Source organism: Chelonoidis abingdonii, chromosome 2 (genome assembly GCF_003597395.2).
Source record: "Chelonoidis abingdonii isolate Lonesome George chromosome 2, CheloAbing_2.0, whole genome shotgun sequence".
Taxonomy (NCBI): Eukaryota; Metazoa; Chordata; order Testudines; family Testudinidae; genus Chelonoidis; species Chelonoidis abingdonii.
In genome coordinates this window covers 197,726,423-197,745,073 of record NC_133770.1, presented here as the reverse complement: position 1 = coordinate 197,745,073, position 18,651 = coordinate 197,726,423, and the positions used below count along the sequence as shown (strand labels likewise).

The following is an 18,651-nucleotide window of genomic DNA, read 5'->3' as shown; positions in this document are numbered from 1 at the left end:
TGTTGACACAACAGAGTAATTTAAGGACAATGTCATTCTTGCCTTAACTCTGAGACTTCTTGCTTTTGTGAACATAAGATGGGCCCATAACATTGTTTTAACATTGTCTGTGAGGTTTATGCTTACTGTGTTATAAAATGCATGAAATGTGATAAGTTGTCTAAGTTATTATATGTTATAAACTCCCACCTAATGTTAATAGGAATATAGTTGTATTGATGAATTTGTTTGTGTAACCCTTCTGCCCGTCAGAGTTGGCAGCAACAAGGGCTTGGTTCAGTATCCAGGGATTCCATTTCAATAACTCAATGCAAAACCAGCTCGAGCCCCCACCCAGTGACCTGGGACAATTGCATACCACTCCCCTGGGTGCCTCTAAGAGGCAATACTTCCCCTCTTGCAAGTACAGAGTCTGAGTGTAGCATAAACCTTTTAATTAAGGAGAAAAACAATGTAGCATTATGTTGGGAAAACACCACAAACAGGATTCATAACATAAAGCATGAGCAAAAGACCCACCACCAAGTAAGTTTGGCTCAGTTGAGGCCGAGTCTCGCCATCATAAAATGCCAAGTACAGTTCTACTGCCCTTGATTCACATAACCAAGATAATAACACTTTTTTACTCCTGTCCCAATAACACGGAGACTGGGGATCCCAGAGCACCCAAAGTGACCATTTGGTCAAACAGTCTCATCATGCATGGTGGGATAGATGTGCCCATACAAATGAGATCAGCTCCTGAAGTCCTTTTCCACAACTCACCACCAGATGTCAGGGTAGAGCTCATTCTGACACTGCTTACATCTACATTATTTCATAATTACACAATATCCTAATAATAGCTCCTCTTTTTGATAATAAAGTCCTATTTTTATTTTATTAAAGACTAAGCTGCTGAGCTGGGACAGTTAACAAAATAAGATGAATGGCACAAGACACCAGTCGCTGTTCTTCGTCAATCTGCCTGAGTTACAAAAACTCTGTGCCGTTAAGGTTACACTGAATTCTAAATTGGCAGAAAATGAGATTAGGAATACACAGATGAAGATTTGCAGGTAAAGGCAAATAAGGACTGGCATTCTCAGAAGTAATTTTATTTTATTTTTTGTTTAAGTATTTCATTAGTAGTTAACTGTAACAAGATCAGTAAAGTTCCTAGCAGTTATGACATACTTATTAAAGAATACATTTTTTTCCCCTGTACCGGTTCTGGTAAGGTACATGACAATTGTTTAAAAAAAAAAGCAACAAAATCCTTTATCGCTTGTAAAGGTGTTCAATTTTAAGTCACTTGTTATGAGTGGACCACTGAATTAGTAAGGGAATAATAAATGATTATAAAAGAATAAAACAGAATAAAAAGAATAAAAGTTAGTCCATAGTCCTATGCAAAGCTGTAACTCTTTGAATGTATCACCTGAGATATTACAGTGTTTTACAGAGGTTGAGTTGAGGAATAAAGTGGTACTTCTCTCCCAAAAAGCACACTCACATTCCCAACATACTCCAGTTACCATGCATACTCTTGTTTTGTTTCACATTTACCTTCCCACCTTCTGGGAGGGAGAGAGTGCCAATTCTGAATGTGGATTTTGTTTCTTCTCACAAAGGTCTCCAATTATCAAATAACTGTTTGTGACTGACCAGTCTGGGTGGGATGTGAATCAGTAACTTGAGCTATCCAGCACTTTCCACTGAGCTACTGGAAAATGTAGTTAAGCTTTAGAAAAATGTAACTAAAATAAAGGTAACCTAATGCTGAGATGTCAAGCCCAATTTAGAGGAAATTCAGTTCAGAATTAATTTTGAAAAGTTTTATCTTTGTAGGCAATTGTTATTTCTTCATCAAGACATCCTTTCCTCACCTGTCCCTGGAACACTGAATCAAATTTCAGTTGTAATGGCGGTCAGTAATAAAATCTCTGATACTTACAGTATTTCTATCTGTATATTCCAACTCGTTTTGTTAGCAGAACTACTATAAGTAAATTGATACCATTTACATATAAATTGTTAATGCAAAATACGTAAGTTAACACCAATAATGTATGTGGCATATTATTTCTTCCATGGAAGAAATGGCCCTTTGAAAGGACAGTGGTGAGTAATGTGTATCATCACTTCATAAAGAGAAGTACAGTGAAATGTGCCTTAAGCATTGAGGAGGAGTGAAATCCTGGCCTTACTGAAGTCAATGGTAAAACTGTTGACTTCAGTATGTCGAGGATTTTACCCAAAATGTTTGGTGATGCTTTGGGAATGTCTTTTACATAATAAGGGTAATCTCTTAACTTTCACTGTTAACTAAATTACACAATTATTTAATGTTATGTACTACTATATGTTTTGGAAATTTCCACTACATTCATCTGATGAAGTGCGTATTCACCCACGAAAGCTCATGATCCAAAACGTCTGTTAGTCTATAAGGTGCCACAGGATTCTCTGCTGCTTTTATATATTTTATGTATTTTTAAAATATTGTGCCTGGTGTTTTTAAACTGTCATTCATTTCACATATTAATGAGATAGCTCTTATAAAAATAAGATGCTGTTGGGCCAGGCCTGAAGTCTAACACTGTAAAATGACTTTATTTAATTTATGTATTCACTTTTTAATGTATAAAAAACTCTCTCGTATCAAGATGAATATACAAATTCTAATAAAACATATGATTGTTGCTCCTAAACAGCAAAAATTGAAATGGACATAGCTGAAAACTTTTCCATGTAATTTAAATCGTGTATTTTTCCTATATAAATACCAGTTTACATTTGTCACTTAAAAATATCCTCTCCTCCTTCCCCAGCATCATGAGTAAGAGCCTCAGAAACTGTGGTGGGGGGAATATAATGGGACCCTGCATGTCATGAGTTGCACAGAGCTGTACAAAAATCTAGAGTCAGCCCTGTCTGAAGACATTTTCATCCAACTGCATTAATTAAATGGTCATTGGTTAGGGACAAAGAAAAATATCTCTTCCCCGCTGACCTTGAGAACAGAGTTATCAGACAGGGAAGAGACCAACAGCAGCCATCCTGTGTCCATTATGGATCTTTTCAGCCACCAGCCCCACTTCAGGATAGTTGGTAGTTTCAAAGCAATTTGATTAGAAATTTCTGCCATAGTGGGTCCTGGTCCATGACTAGGGCTTCTAGGCTGTATAATAATACAAAAACCCCACCAATAATAACAACAAATTAAGACAGGTAGATATCAACGACTTGGCTCTGGAAGAATGGTTAGTACAGAATGTGGTAAGGCTGCACAAGTAATTGTTGAATACTCCTTTTAAGTTCAAAAGGTTCAGATAATTCTTTTTTGTTTTTGTTTAGATATCTTTTTACAAAACAGGAAAATGTCAGGCTTATGTTGAGAAACATGGAGCTACAGTAAGTGATTCTTCACACTGTTACACTTATTCATTGTTGCCAGTACTTGTGATCCCAGTAATAAAAACTGATGTTTTTCATAGTGCTTGCAATTCCCATTCCAACAGAAAATCTCCCCCTACTTAAATTTTGCACAAAATATGTATGCTGTGTATTATAGGATTGACTTACAGTACCAAAAATGCAAAGTATAGAAAACTTTGTGAAGCCCTGTCCATGACCTGTTTTTTGTTTTGTTTGCAATGTATATTATGATTCTGTTGTGCTACGTTGCCTGTGATACAATGTTTGCCCTTGTATGGCTGAGTGTGGACTTTCAGAAACTACTAAGTAGAATGCCAGTAGTTATAATCAAAACCAATTTGTAATCATGCATTTGCATCTTCATTGTGGCCTACCTTTCTTTGTTGCTAGATGTATGACCTTGCATTTGATTGTATAAAAAGACCTTTTGTTCGGATGAGCCCACCTTACTAAGGGTATGTCTACACTACGAAATTAGGTTGATTTAATAGAAGTTGATTTTTTAGAAATCGATTTGATGCAGTCAATTGTGTGCGTCCCCACTAAGCACATTAAGTCGGCAGTGTGCATCCACAGTACTGAGGCTGGCGTAGACTTTTAGAGCGTTGCACTGTGGTAACTATCCCACAGTTCCCACAGTCTCCACCCCCCATTGGAATTCTGGGTTGAGCGCCCAATGCCTGATGGGGCAAAAACATTGTCGTGGGTGGTTCTGGGTACATGTTGTCAGGCCCCCATCTCTCCCTCCCTCTGTGAAAGCAATGGCAAAAAATTATTTCTCGCCTTTTTTTCTGAGTTACCCATGCAGATGACATACCACAGCAAGCATGGAGCCCACTTAGCTCACTGTCAGAGTATGTCTCCTGGGTGCTCCTGGCAGACGCGGTACTGCTGTGCTACACAGCAGCATCCTCTTGCCTTGCCTTGCGAATAGCAGATGGTGTAATACGACTGCTAACCATCATCGTCGTCCCGTGGGTGCTCCTGGCTGAACTCAGTGAGATTGGTCGGGGTCACCTGTACAAAAATGGGAATGACTCTACGTCATTGTCTTCTTTAAGTTTCATCTAATGGAGATTCAGTCCTGCCTGGAATATCATGCCAGCTGGAGGCTTCTGCCTCAGGCTGCTCTCCCAGTCGGCAGCACCGTGCGGTCGCACCTACCCTACCCTACCCCTTGCTCCCATGGCTCATGAAGTGTGGACATTAGTAAGGAGCAGTTCAACGATAGGCTGAGCAAGTGCATAATGCTGGTAGAATGTGCCTTTGGATGTTTAAAAGCTTGCTGGCACAGTTTAATGACTCGGTTAGACCTCACTGAAACCAATATTCCCATTGTTTTTACTGCTTGCTGTGTGCTCCGCAATATCTGTGAGAGTAAGGGGGAGACATTTATGGCAGAGTGGGAGGTTGAGGCAAATCACCTGGCTGCTGATTATGCGCAACCAGACACCAGAGCGATTAGAAGAGCACAGCAGGGCACGCTGTGCATCAGAGAAGCTTTGAAAACCAGTTTAATGACTGGCCAGGCTACGGTGTGAAAGTTCTGTTTGTTTCTCCTTGATGAAAACCCGCCCCCTAGTTTCACTCTACTTCCCTGTAAGCCAACCGCCCTCCCCTCCCCGCTTTGATCACCGCTTGCAGAGGCAATAAAGTCATTGTTATTTCATGCATTCTTTATTAATTCATCACACAAATGGGTGCGGGGTAACTGCCAAGGTAGCCTGGGAGGGGTGGGAAGGAGGGAAGCACAGGGGTGAGGTAGTTGTAGGGGCACCCCCTAGAATGGCATGCAGCTCATCATAGAAGTGGCATATCTGGGGCTCTCACCTGGAGCAGCCATTTGCCTTTCTGGTTCTTTGGTAGGCTTGCCTGAGCTGCTTAAGTTTCACGCGGCACTGCTGCAGGTCCCTGTTATAGCTTCTGTCCTTCATGTCCTTGGAGATTTTTTCAAATATTCCTGCATTTTGTCTTTTGGAACAGAGTTCGGATAGCTTGGATTTGTCTCGCCATACAGCAATCAGATGCAGTACCTCCCGTGTGGAGCTGGAGCTCTTTTGTGATTCTCGGACTGCATGGTCACCTGTGCTGATGAGCTCTGCATAGTCATCTGTGCTGATCAGCTCACCACGCTGGCCAAACAGGAAATGAAACTCAAAAGTTTGTGGGGCTTTTCCTGTCAACCTGGCCAGTGTATCTGAGTTGAGAGTGCTGTCCAGACCAGTCACAATGGAGCACTCTGGGATGGCCTGTACCGTCAAATTGCAACCACACTACCCCAAATTCAACCCAGTAGGGTTGATTTCAGTGCTAATCCTCTCGGTGGGGAGGAGTACAGAAATCGATTTTAAGAGTCCTTTAAGTCGACAAAAATGGCTTCATTGTGTGGACGGGTGCAGGGTTAAATCAATCTAACGCTGCTAAATTCCACCTAAACTTGTAGTGTAGACCAGAGCTAAGTGATCTATGTCAAATTATATAACTAATCTGACCCCATCATTATTTACCATTCTACCATTTTTTGTATCATTTGAACATTTTATTAGAAATTATTTTATATTGTCTTCCAGATCACCGATAAAGGTATTGAATAGCATTGAACTGAGAACAGATAGGACCTCACTAGAAACATCCTTTTTAAGAGCTATCAGCTAACCAGTTTTTAATGCGTTTAGTATAGGCTACATTGATTTTTGTCTAGTGCTGTTTTTAAAAGATTGTCACGTGGGACTGAGTCACATGCTTTACTGATATATAGGTATATTATGTCAACACAGTTATCTTAATCAACCAAACCTGTGATCTCATCAAAAAACATCATTGATCTCAGGCTAGACCAGCAGCTGGGTTTGATGTATGTGCATGTTGGGAATCACTGGTTAGAGTTTGGAATGAGATATAAACAGTATCCATTGAAAAGTACTATCTATAACTTATTCAGTCATTCCTTTCCCCCCAACCTTCTGACCCTCCAAAAACCCAGAATGCATTAGAATGCACCTTAATGTTGGTGTCCAGTAAAATATAAAATGCCAAATCCCAAGGGTCTCAAATCTGTTTCAGTTCCCAACTAAATAAAGGGTACAGGGGCTCAGTATCTTGCAGGATCTGGCCCAAAATGACAGTATGATTATCTTTTATAAAATCTTGATTTAATTGCTTTAAAATCTACTTATTATATAATTATTTAAACCATTTTTTCCCCTTGGTTAATATTACTAGATTGAGGCTCCAGAGAGAGTTGGCCCAGCCATCCTTCAACCATGTCTCTGTTACACACTTATAACCCGACTTGCCCCCAGCTGGAATAAGGCTGGTCATCTGTTGGTACAAGGTATTTTACTCAACTGGGTCAGAGCCTGACCCTTTGACTTTCAGTACTTTATTATTTTTAATTATATTTGCCATGCATATGCTGCCTAGTCTTTGATTATTAGTTTTACATTTTTCTTTGTGTGTATTTCTGTGATTGTTTCTTTATCCCAGTTCAATTTTTAATGAATAGTAAAAAAGGGCAAGTAATTCAGATTTTCTCTCTCTCCTCCCCTTTGTGTAACTGATTTAATAACCATGTAAATTGACCATAGCATATTCAGTTAATAATTTCAAAATCAAATTTGCAGTACAGCAAATAATTTATGAAAATACAGTAAATAGGTTTCAAAATCAGCTGTTCATAATCAACACTTCTGTTTCACAGAGGTTGCACACTTCACTTACATAGGATGACAGTGACATGTTTTAAGACCATGTCTTTCCACCAAGTTTCATGAGGCCAGATGTTGTTATTCTTACCACCTAACAATGTTTCTCCTACTAACTGAACAAGGGGAGAAGAGGGCAAATTAGCAAATGTAGAAGACCAGACACCAGTGAATGTGGTTCTAACACAACCACATGCTATTCATCCCTTACTGAAATTGTATGGATTTATTCTACAGTATAAATTAGGATAAAAATCCATTTTTCTGTTTTAGTTCCAGTCTCACTGTTATCAGAATCTTTTATTTTATTTTGAATCATTTTTTCTTCATTGACTATTTTCAAAACAGATTTACATCCCTTTAAAACAAGTCAGTGTATTCAAGAAAAAGAATTAAAATCAGCGGACCAGATCCTCAGATGGCGTGAAATTGGTTTACTCTTATTGAACTAAATTTTTAGTGTTTGTTCTGGGGTGTATAGCCTATCTGCCCAAAAGATGATATTGCTACAGTAGTTATTTTAGATTTCAAGGTTAAACTGTGTCTTGTTATGTATAGGTATGCTAATGAAGAAGAGTGTTCAGGACAGCTCTTTCCTCCTTCCACAGTGTGCTGCATGTGACCTAAGCAGAATGTTTCCACAAGCTTTCCATGGCCAAGGGGCATGGCCAGCTGGTTGGTATGAAGGAGAGTGGAGACAAAGTACACACTAGCCCTTCTTCAACCAGTATGAAAAGCACTATCCAGCAGCTTTACCCCCAGCTCCCCTGGGTACTTTCTGAGACATTCTACCCATCTGTTGTCAGTGGCCCCTCCTCACTGGAATCAAGGCCCCTATTTCGTTCTTAATTTCATAGTATCACTTAGACTAAAAGTTTTTCTTGTGAAACACACATGGTAGCTCTGGGGTTGCTTCTAATGTGTCAGCTGGTTTGGACTGGTGGAAGAAGACATAGCAATGTTTCTATCCAGCTCTCCTTTTGAGCCTGAGGATTTTGTTCCAGACATTTAAGAACAACAAGATGTGAGTAATGTGGCTTTTTAGGCTGCAACTTTAGTAACTTAATTCATCTGGGAATTATCAGCAATAACTCATACAGTGCAGGTTATCATTCTTTCTCACTCATTTCCACATGTTTGTGGAGGGCTGCCATCAGTCCCCACCCCTCCAACTTTGATTTCAACCATTGCTGGGACCCCATCACCTTTCCCTCATGTGAGGGTTAAGTGGCTGGGGAAACGGAGTTGTCTCCTCACTGTACCAGACATTAGGAGCCCTAGCCCTGTTCCCCAACATCTTTAGGGGCTACCTTCCCCTAAGTTCACTTCCAACTCCAGTTAATTAGAGAACCAGACTCCCTGTGGAATAATTACCTGCACTGGACACTGCTACCAACCACATTGCAACAACTTTAACCTTACTTCCTGGCTGACCCAATCAGGTCCTGAAGGTGTGTGGAAGGTGAAAAATCCCACGCTATTCCAGCCAATCTGATGATAAGGGAGAAATTCCTTCCCAGTCCTGAAAAAGGCAACTAGCACAGTGCCCACAACAGACCACAAAAGCCCAGTTCTACACTTGTCCAATGGGTGGGAACTGCTGATCCATGAGAGAGGGTTCTGTCTGGCAGGTCAGAGCATATATACCTTTTCCTTGCCCTGCAGGAGGACAGTGGCTTACTATACCCCCTCTGGCCAGCCTTAGCTTAGACAATGCCTCCCTCTCCCTACCCACCTCAGTTTGAAGGAGGGGAACAACCTTAAATGAGCCACACCCTTTTCTTCCCACTTATCCAGACAAAGTGCCTTCCCCTACCCCACACACACACATATAGTGGTAGAAGTTGCATTGTTATCTGTTACCTAATGAAAAGCAATTCTGTGTACAAATTCCTTACTGAGAGATAAACATCATTTATATAGTTGTTGTGCTTTCATGCATATTTTTGTATTGATTTACATGCCACTTCTAATTCAATGAAAAATTCACTGATACAATTTTTTTCTTTTCTGTGAGAGGAACAAACTACATAGGAACCCTGTCACACAAAATAAACTGTGCACTTTATACATTTCTGCTACATAAAATACTTCTGTGATAAAAGTCTTAAAGTATACTAGGTTTTTGCATACATTTTATAAAAATAATACATAGTTATTTTATTTATTAAGGAAACAAATTTTTGTCTCATATGGGAAGGCAAAATGCTGTTGGTAAGTACAATGCTGTGTTAATATTTTAAGTATATTAGAAATTAGTTAGACTGTATTAAAACTTCCAGGGTCTTAGTATATCAACCTAATATCTTTTCATTTTGCAATCTACAAATAACTTCAATCATATGATACCTGCTGGCAGATTCTTCTTTAAATTATATGGACACTTTTCAAATTAATTGCACTTCTATAAGAGAGAGAGGAGTATTTTTTATATTATTAGTCTTAACCTATGACCATAGATTGACATATATGGTTGGAAGAACCTGGTTATAACAGTTAATTTTAGGCAAATGTAGTTCAGACTGCACAAGTGGTATGCAGGTTTGATGAACATGGGTAAAGTAAAATAAATAACTATGATTAACTGCCTTAAATTTACAGTTCTCAAAACATCAGGCCACAGTGGGGTTGTTCCTTAGTATGTTAGGAATAAATATATAGAAAATATATTTATTTTATTTCTATACCTCAAATATAAATTTTAAGAACTAAATTTTTAAACATTGGCACCTAATTTTGCACCTGGAAAATATTTTCAGGAACAGGTAATTGCCTGTGCAAATTGGTATTTGTGCATTCAAGTGACCATTTGGACATACAACTGTGAGCTTTGTGCAATTATGTATGTTCACATACATTTCACAAGTGAAATTTAGTCATTGATATTAGGAATTAGCCAGACAATGCTTATTTTGATTTTAAAAAATTGAAATATAATTCTTTATACATGAAGAGTAATTCTTCTTACCTTTTGGTACTGCTACACTGAGCATAATGGTTAGAGGGTTGGGTTTTTTTGTGTGTTTGTTTTTTTAAATAAGAATCTTGGCTTCACCTTTTCACTTAATAGACAATTATACAGGTATACAGAGTGGTTTTGGTTTTGATTTTATTTCAGTCATGGACCTCAATGTATCGGAGACCCAACTTTGCATCAGTGTAGAGGCTTGCACAATTCGACTACCGCCACCCAAGGTACAGAGCAGTTCTAATTTCTATGGCTAATTTTGTTCATCCTACTTGCACTTTTTTATTGGCTGTATTTTATCTGGGATGCTTTATTTGAAAAGGACATGGTGGATCAAGATGTTTACTCCCAATTGCCATTGGACATGCACTATGTTAGTTCCTTATCCTCATCTTGTACTGAATATATATGCCATATATGTCATTCCAATCAGAATGTCAGAGCTGTGAGATTTCCCTACAGTTACTGTTTGAAGAGAATTTCAGGGAAAATAATAGTAGAGCATGGGAAAAGGGAAGCGCATGCTGGTAGAACTATTTCCCCAAAGACAGTAGATTTTTCACATGAAATGTACATCTATTTGGGACTGCCAGGCAAAGATGTTACAGGACAGTCCTCCTCTGGAGAAGAAGATGAATTAGTAGCAATAGAGGCAGATGGAGCTGCTGAGATTTAAGCACTGTATCATCCACAAACACATAAAACCCTGTTTGACACTAGGGTTTTTGACCCCTTCCTTGTAGTCTCCACAGAACAGAAGGACATCTGCACACAGTGCATGATGATTACAATGGATGGACATCTTTATGCCACTAGGTCAACTTATACCATAATATTCTCCCGCATTCCCCAGGAGATAATCCTTCTTTCACTTTCATCCTATAACTTAGAGTAACATCTTATGTTCAAAACCATCTATCAACTTTTAGCCATCAGAGCTATCAAAGAAGTTCTGTCTGAACAGCACTTTGAAACCTGCTCCATTTTCTTTGTGATACCCCAAAAAAGTTAAGATAAGTTTGGGTCATGCTGGACATGAGCATGGTTAGCAAATATATCAGAAACCATACTTCGGTATTAAGAAATGAGCATCAGCTCTGATAGCCACCATGTCACCTTTACTGATCTGGTACAATGAGTACTAAATTTCTGATTACTTCTTTGCTTACAAAAGCAAGCATTTTCAATCCATTTCTATCCTTTAGAATATCTTTGGCTCTCAGGAGAAAGAAATTCCACTTTCCCCCCGAGCTAGACAATATATTAATCAAAGACAACTTTAAGGTAGCCTTGAAAATGACACAGGCAGTGATGATGTAGTTAACATGATGTAGTTTCATTATCAAAAATCAGTATAATCCCATTGTGGTCCATAATTTGCTAGTCTGAAGATAGACACAGCAATGGAAAGGGCTTTTCTATCACTGGATGGATACAACCCATGACAAACAACAGAGTCAGAAAAGAATGTTTCTCCAGGTCTAAGAATGTCTGTGGCTTTAGCTCCAGCATGTCTTATCTCAGAATATCTGGGGATCTCTCTTGATTTTTCCAAGAGGCAAAGGCATATAGCTTCTTGGTAGCCTTGTTGGGATCTTTTGCTACCTTGGTTATTGTGGTGCAATACTGTCACTAAGTTGTCCAATATTAGAATATGTTAGTTTCTGAGTAGAATTTAAAAGTACTGCAGGGATAGAAAGGATGTTCTTAATCTGAGGATATTTATGTTGTCCTCCTGGATCTAGTATCCTTGCATGTTAAAGTACCTCCAATATGACCTATCAGCCTTTAAGTCGTTTACGTCTTTAGCCAGTTCCTGAAAGTATAGGTTTTTAAAATTTGAAACAGACTCCGCCATGTTATAATGTGAATATAATTCTAAAATTAGCAGTTTGCAATGACTGACAAATGAATATTCATGTATAAGTTTTAGTAGTACATTTAGTTTAGTGCATGTTCCTTTTTCACTTTGTATAAATGAAGCAGTATTTGAAAATAACAAAACACTTTTTTCTGTTTAAAGCTGGAAGACTTTGACATTTCAGCAAACATCTTAGAAATATTTGACAACAATAAAAATACAGTCATTCAGAGACACTCCATTTTAAGTAACTGGTGCTATGTCTTGCCAAGGTAAAATTCTATTTAATTTCCAACAAAAACAAACAGTTTACCAAATAACTGTGTTTTCAGCTATGCTATGGGTTGTATCTAGCAATCTATCTTTGCTTTATCCCTGTACAGCATGAAAATGGGTCAGATCATAAGTATTAGCCATATAATTCCACCAGAGTCTCCTTTTCATTCATACAAAGATTTTCAGATGCACTGGAAGAATCTGGTAGGAAAGAACATGATTACATATGATTGTTTTTCCTTTTGTCTCTTTTTTGAATGTTTTTGTATTAATCACTTTGTTTAAAATAGCATTCCATTTATACGTGTACTTTATTTTTAGTATGGGTATATCCTTCCAGAGGATCATGGAGAGACAAAAATATATTGCAGTGTTTACTTCAAACTGATAGGGGAACGGCTCTTTACATATCCTTTATATATATTTTCTTTTTTATTGTACCATCTTCTCCTTTACCATGCTAACCAAGATCCCAACTCTAATCCAAATAGAAGGCCAAATTCACTGCAGTTGTAATTCCATTGAAGTGAATGAGGCTATGCCACCCGAAAATATAGTCCAAAATATTTAATTCAGTCCTTCTATGTTATTAAGGAATAATGTCAAATCTGGGCTTCCCTATTTTGCTGGAGATGTTTCTTAAAGGACCCTGAGATGTGAATTAGAACTCTTGTAGGTGCTGGGATGCCAAATCTTAGAGAGAATAATTTTTCTTCAGCCTGTTTGCTCAGGCATATGGGTTAAATAGGCTTTAACAAAAAAGACAAAAAAGCCCATTGAATAAAAATTAAGTTTTAGTAAATCTTAATCTGAATAAAATTACTTCACCACACACAGACCCTGATCCTGCTAACATTTACTCTCATGCTTAAAGTTCAGCACATTTTAAGTGTTTTCACAATTGAAGCCTAAGTCTGGTTTCACCCCAATAATATCTGTGAAGTTACTTGTTCCTCACAACTGCGTCTGACGAAATGGGTATTCACCCACGAAAGCTCACGCTCCAAAACATCTGTTAGTCTATAAGGTGCCACAGGATTCTCTGCTGCTTTTACAGATCCAGACTAACACGGCTACCCCTCTGATACTTGTTCCTAACAATCATCAAGAGTCTTTCAGGAAAAACAGGCTAGACGACCTATGACCTTATAATCTTAAAAACAAGCAGAAAACCCCCCTTTTTATAAAAATAAATCTTTTCAGGCCTCCTTGATATAGAAACAAGAAATGGCACTAACAGAATATTTTTCTTTGCAAGTCTTCCTTCAGCAGGGGCATTATCAATTAGTTTAGGCCTCATTTTTCCTTTGCTTTGCAATTTGTGCAATCCAGTGAAGACTATCCTCCATATTCTAGGTTTACTTTTTTAAATCCACCCGTGCGCCATTGAAATACTGAAAAAATAATACTTGTTTCAGACATTTTATGTTGCTGCTGAAATGACTGCCAGTAGAGAGTGTTCACATTAATTAGGAAATTCTGATTTCAGAACCCTGCTCACAAAGAAAGAAGTCAGACTAAAAACCAAGATTCATATTGAGTTGTGCTTTTAATGAGGAAATAATTTAAAATATCCAGAGAAGGAAATGAAGAAAACCGGGAGGATATTACAAATAAAGCACTAGTTTCTATCACTTTTACTCATGTTGAATAATACCTTATTCTGCAGGAAGTCCCATTGATTTCAGTGGGACTACTCAAGCAATAAAGTACTTCTCAATGGGAATGAAAATGGCTTAATTTAGCCTAATAAGAGTAAAATTTTCAAATCTCTAAAACCATTAAAACTACTAAAATTTTGGTCCCTTTAAAAATAATAAAGCTGCTTTTTTATTTTAAATTCTTGTGAAGAAATTTTAGTGTATATTTAAGCTTTTACTCAAGAAAAGGATAAACAGTTTCATTATACAAAATGCTAAAAGTCATTTTACATAGCCCTTAACACTTGTTCAGGTACCCTTTAAGTTGCATAAGAAGCCAACCAGTCCAATATTTTAATAGAATAGATTTAGAAGGTGTGTTAAACTCTTTTCTTTCTGACCTAAAGTCTAAACTTCCTCATCTATGTGGATTTCCAGTAAAAATGACAAGTAAAGCATTGTATGCTACAAAGGAACTCATCAAACATCCCATGCATGTAAGAAGTATTATGTTTATATTAATATTTATATTGATGGGCATAGTGTTGTTCATGATAATACGTGCTCTTTCCCATGTGAATTTTCAGAACACTGCAAGAGTATAAAAGTATTTCTCACCATGAATAATTGTTAATACTTGTGTTTTTCTAGTTAAATGGGTTGCCTGACATATTACTGTTCACATCATAACTGTATAATAAGATATGGAAGTGATATGTAGCCAAATTAACAGTTCTGTTGGAATCTAAGGTTTCCTTTTCCTGAATTTTTTTTATCTTAACTCTGCTACCATAATATCACAATAATATTTTTCTCCTTGTTTTGAAAAAGAAAATTAGAGAAAATAAGTGGTCTGGACTTATTATCACAAACATTTAAATGGTTCCAGTCAGGCTGAAGTTCACACTTTAGAGGTGAAGAGGATGGGAAGGAGCAGAATTTACAACTCTTTTAGAATAATCGGTTATATGAAATACGAATTTCAGCCTTTGCCGAGCAGTAGCACACATGTTGATTATCTTGTCAGTGAAAGAAGAAAAGCTTATTTTTTTTAAAAATGAAGAGTAGAATTTGAAGAATGCAGTAGAAATTGCAGAGTTTTGAAAATGTTAAGATCTGGTGTTAAGATCTCCTGTTTCTCTCTTTCCAGCAGCTGCAGTCCCTAATGGAGAAAGTTAGGATGACTTCTTATTTCCTGTAGTTTTCACAGACATCCAGGCATTTTTTTGCTATGAAAAGTCTAGATGTTTGTAGAAGTAACTAGAGACAAGGATAGTCAGCCAGTTCTGTGTGGACCACTAGAAATTGCTTTGCAGTCCACAGTATTAGAAGTACTACTCTAAGATAATGACTAAGGATTAGGTCTTCCCCTTTTGAGAAATGTAGCAATCTGAAAAGTGCCTCATCAACCAAATGTAGCTCATAATGAGCAGAAAAAGGGGAGACTGGATCCAGTGAGTTTTGTCCCTCATCCCTCAAAACCCACTATCAGAGTTTTGTGAGGTTTCAGGTGGTTTGTCAGCTTGGTGTGAGACAGAGGGCATAGCCATAGTATTACCATCTGTGATAACTGTGCAATTGAGGAGAATGTCCTAATGCAGTGTTTCCCAAACTTGGGATGCCACTTGTGTAGGGAAAGCCCCTGGCAGGCCGGGCCGGTTTGTTTATCTTCCGCGTCCGCAGGTCCGGCCAATCACAGCTCCCACTGGCTGCAGTTCACTGCTCCAGGCCAGTGGGAGCTGCTGGAAGCGGCATGGGCACAGGGACGTACTGGCCACCACTTCCAGCACCTCTCATTGGCCTGGAGCGGCAAACTGCAGCCAGTGGGATCTGTGATCGGCTGGACCTGTGGTTGCAGCAGGTAAACAAAACAGCCCAGCCCGCCAAGGGCTTTCCCTACACATGCGACGTCCCAAGTTTGGGAAACACTGTCCTAATGGAAGATAATTGTAATCAGAGCAAAACTAATTTTGAATGATAGCAGCTACTACTTATTTAAAGAGAGGGTTGATTGAACATATCTGCTGATTAGGGAGTCAAAGGCATCTAGGTTTCCTGTGGCACAATAGGAGCACTGAGGAGCAGCACAGAGGAGTTAGCCCTGCATGCGGATGCCATAATATCCTGAAGGGTGGAACTGGATCTCTCCCTATGAGCTCTAGACCCTTTTCCTCAAAGAAGATATTGTAGCAGAAACTCAGTGTGGCAAGTCGCACAGAATTTTCAGAGTAGTTTTTCCCTTTCATTGGATTTTTTCCATGAGATGGAATAAAATGATCTGATATAACAGATATGAAAGGGGCACATTACTGAAATGGTTTCTCCACTTGTATTTGTAACAGAAAAAATTCCCTTGTGTCTTATTGTTGCTATGTGATGTTGAAAGGTTGCTGGGTTCCATTTCAGTAGTGGATGAAGTAATCTCTGTATATAGCTTGTTGTGGCATGCTTTTTTATTCTTGCTTGAAAGGATATATATTGTGCAGCATATTTGCCATCTTGACAGTAAAATATTTGCATACATATTACTTTTCATTTATCAAGCTGAAAAAGTCTTTCCTTAAATGTCATAATAGCAAGCATACAATGTTCTTAATTCGAGGCTGTTATTAAAAACAGAATTGTAAAATAACCAATACAAATATGTGTACAGTGTATGTTGTATACAGACTAAGTTATTGTAACATTGTAAACTAACTCTCTTCATTCAGTTGAATCAGTTTGGCAACAGCTGTGTGTTTCAGGGAGTAAATGCCAAGCCTGCAAATCTGACTGGCAAACCGATATGCAAGGGATCTCTGACTCAGGTACCTCCAAGGAGAGAGACTTTGCAGCAGACTTCTTCAAAAGGCAGTTCAAGAATTAGCCACAGGATGGAGCTTTTGATCAATCAGCCAAAACAATGTATTTTCTCAAATCTCATTCGGTGTCCAGAGGATTCTGTTGCTGAGGCCATGAAGAAAACAGTGCATAGTAGACAGCAGCAGCAGACTCCAGGAGCGTCAGGGGTACCAGGTCACTCAAATGAATCCTTAAGAATGTCTAAGAATTCATCTGTGGATTCTCAAAGGAACAATGCCACTAGAATTATACCTATTTTCAAAGGAAAATTGTTGCAAATGGATGTAAAGGCCACAAGAGCCAATGAAGGAAAGAAAAAAGTGAGTGTTTTACAGCATTCTCCAAAAGTAGTTAGAGATGTCACCATGTCTAAATTAACTGTATGCAACCCCAGTGTAAATCAGGTATACAAACCTGTCCAAATTGTGTCATTCAAAAATCCTACTAATGGCACTATTGCTCAGAGAATGACTGGGAAAACAAGTGTAAAAAGTGGTAGATCTGTATGTGACCAGAAAAAAGAAACTAGTAAGCAGCTGACAAATTCTGCTTTTTCTAATAGCCCATCTTCAGGTAGGAATTCAAGTAGAGGCAAACCTGAGAAGATAAATTATTCTTCATTATCTGCTAATGACAAATCAGTGTTTCAGATATCAAATGCCAATCTAGGTTTGAAAAAACCTGCACTACTCAGTTCTACTACAAAAAAGGAGGGAAAGTTATCAAATCAAAACACCACTAAAATACTCGGGGAAAGTCGCAGTTCAAAGAAGGTACATATACAGATTTCTGAGTCAAACAAAGAAATTGTGAACACCAGCGTATCACAGCATCAAACAAAGAGCCCAACTGAAGGAGCAGGGTTAAATATTCTCAGATTGGTTTTAAACAGTACAGTGCACAGAGCCAAAAGAGAAGAACATCAACAATCATTAATTCCATCAAAGGAGTATATCACCAAGACAACCAGTCACCATTCACAAGTCAACTATGAGCAGGTACAGTAAATAATAGGTTTCACCTTTACTCGCTCTCACCAATTCTGTGTGTGTGTGTATGCGCTGAGGTAAGTAGACTATTCATTGCATTTGATGCTGTATCTTAGTTCTGCCAGGTAGATTGTGTGTTTCTAATATTTGCTGTAATTTGTATTAAAATCTTTAACCATTGCCTCCTTTTACAGTGAAATACTATGATTTGTTTTATCACCTGAGCTGTATGCTCCTGTAATTGTGACTTTCTGAAAGGAAGAGTAATTCCTTTAAATTTCATTCCAGATTTTTATTTAATGGGACTAGCAAAACTTATAAACAATAATATGCTTCCATTTTGTATGTGTCAGTCTGTCTTCACACAAAGTTGTGTACTACAGCCAGCTACTGGATGGTATATCAGATCAGATCAAGTATGTGATTGTATCACCTAGTAGCTGTAGACTACAGAATGTGTAAGCCCGGTGCTTTTACACAAGCTTGAAACTTTAGCAGGTTCAGTTATTACAACACATTCATTGAAAACCTTTGCATGTATAATAGCTGTTTAGATTACAAGTTAGTAAAAATTTAGGGCTGTCCATTAGTTGCAATTAACTCATGAGATTAACTCAAAAAAATGAATTGCAATTAAAAAAATGCATCATGATCAATCGCAGTTTTAACTGCACTGTTAAACAATACCAATTGAAATGTATTAAATATTTTTGGATGTCTTTCTACATTTTCTAAGATATTGATTTCAATTACAGCACAGAATACAAAGTGTACATTTCCCCCCTTATATTATTATTTTGATTATAAATATTTGCACTGTAAAAATGTATTTTTGCAATAGTATTTTTCAGTTCACCTCATACAAGTACTGTAGTGCAATCTCTTTATCATGAAAATGCAATTTACAAATGTAAATTTTTGTTACATAACTGCATTCAAAAACAAAACAGCG

The 18,651-nt window shown here is 37.9% G+C and overlaps 1 protein-coding gene across 1 annotated transcript in view; it reads left to right on the top strand.

The window, feature by feature from the left end:
* The first annotated feature begins 924 nt into the window (after positions 1–924).
* Positions 925–18,651, top strand: part of C2H18orf63 (chromosome 2 C18orf63 homolog) — a 38,728-nt gene continuing 21,001 nt past the window's right edge. The window contains exons 1-11 of the mRNA XM_032771683.2: positions 925–1,058; positions 1,831–1,909; positions 3,340–3,396; positions 6,643–6,754; positions 9,297–9,338; positions 10,243–10,319; positions 12,116–12,225; positions 12,337–12,433; positions 12,551–12,666; positions 14,195–14,366; positions 16,614–17,708. Of these exons, the coding sequence (XP_032627574.1) occupies positions 925–1,058; positions 1,831–1,909; positions 3,340–3,396; positions 6,643–6,754; positions 9,297–9,338; positions 10,243–10,319; positions 12,116–12,225; positions 12,337–12,433; positions 12,551–12,666; positions 14,195–14,366; positions 16,614–17,708 (2,091 nt within the window). The remainder of the gene's footprint in view (positions 1,059–1,830; positions 1,910–3,339; positions 3,397–6,642; positions 6,755–9,296; positions 9,339–10,242; positions 10,320–12,115; positions 12,226–12,336; positions 12,434–12,550; positions 12,667–14,194; positions 14,367–16,613; positions 17,709–18,651) is intronic.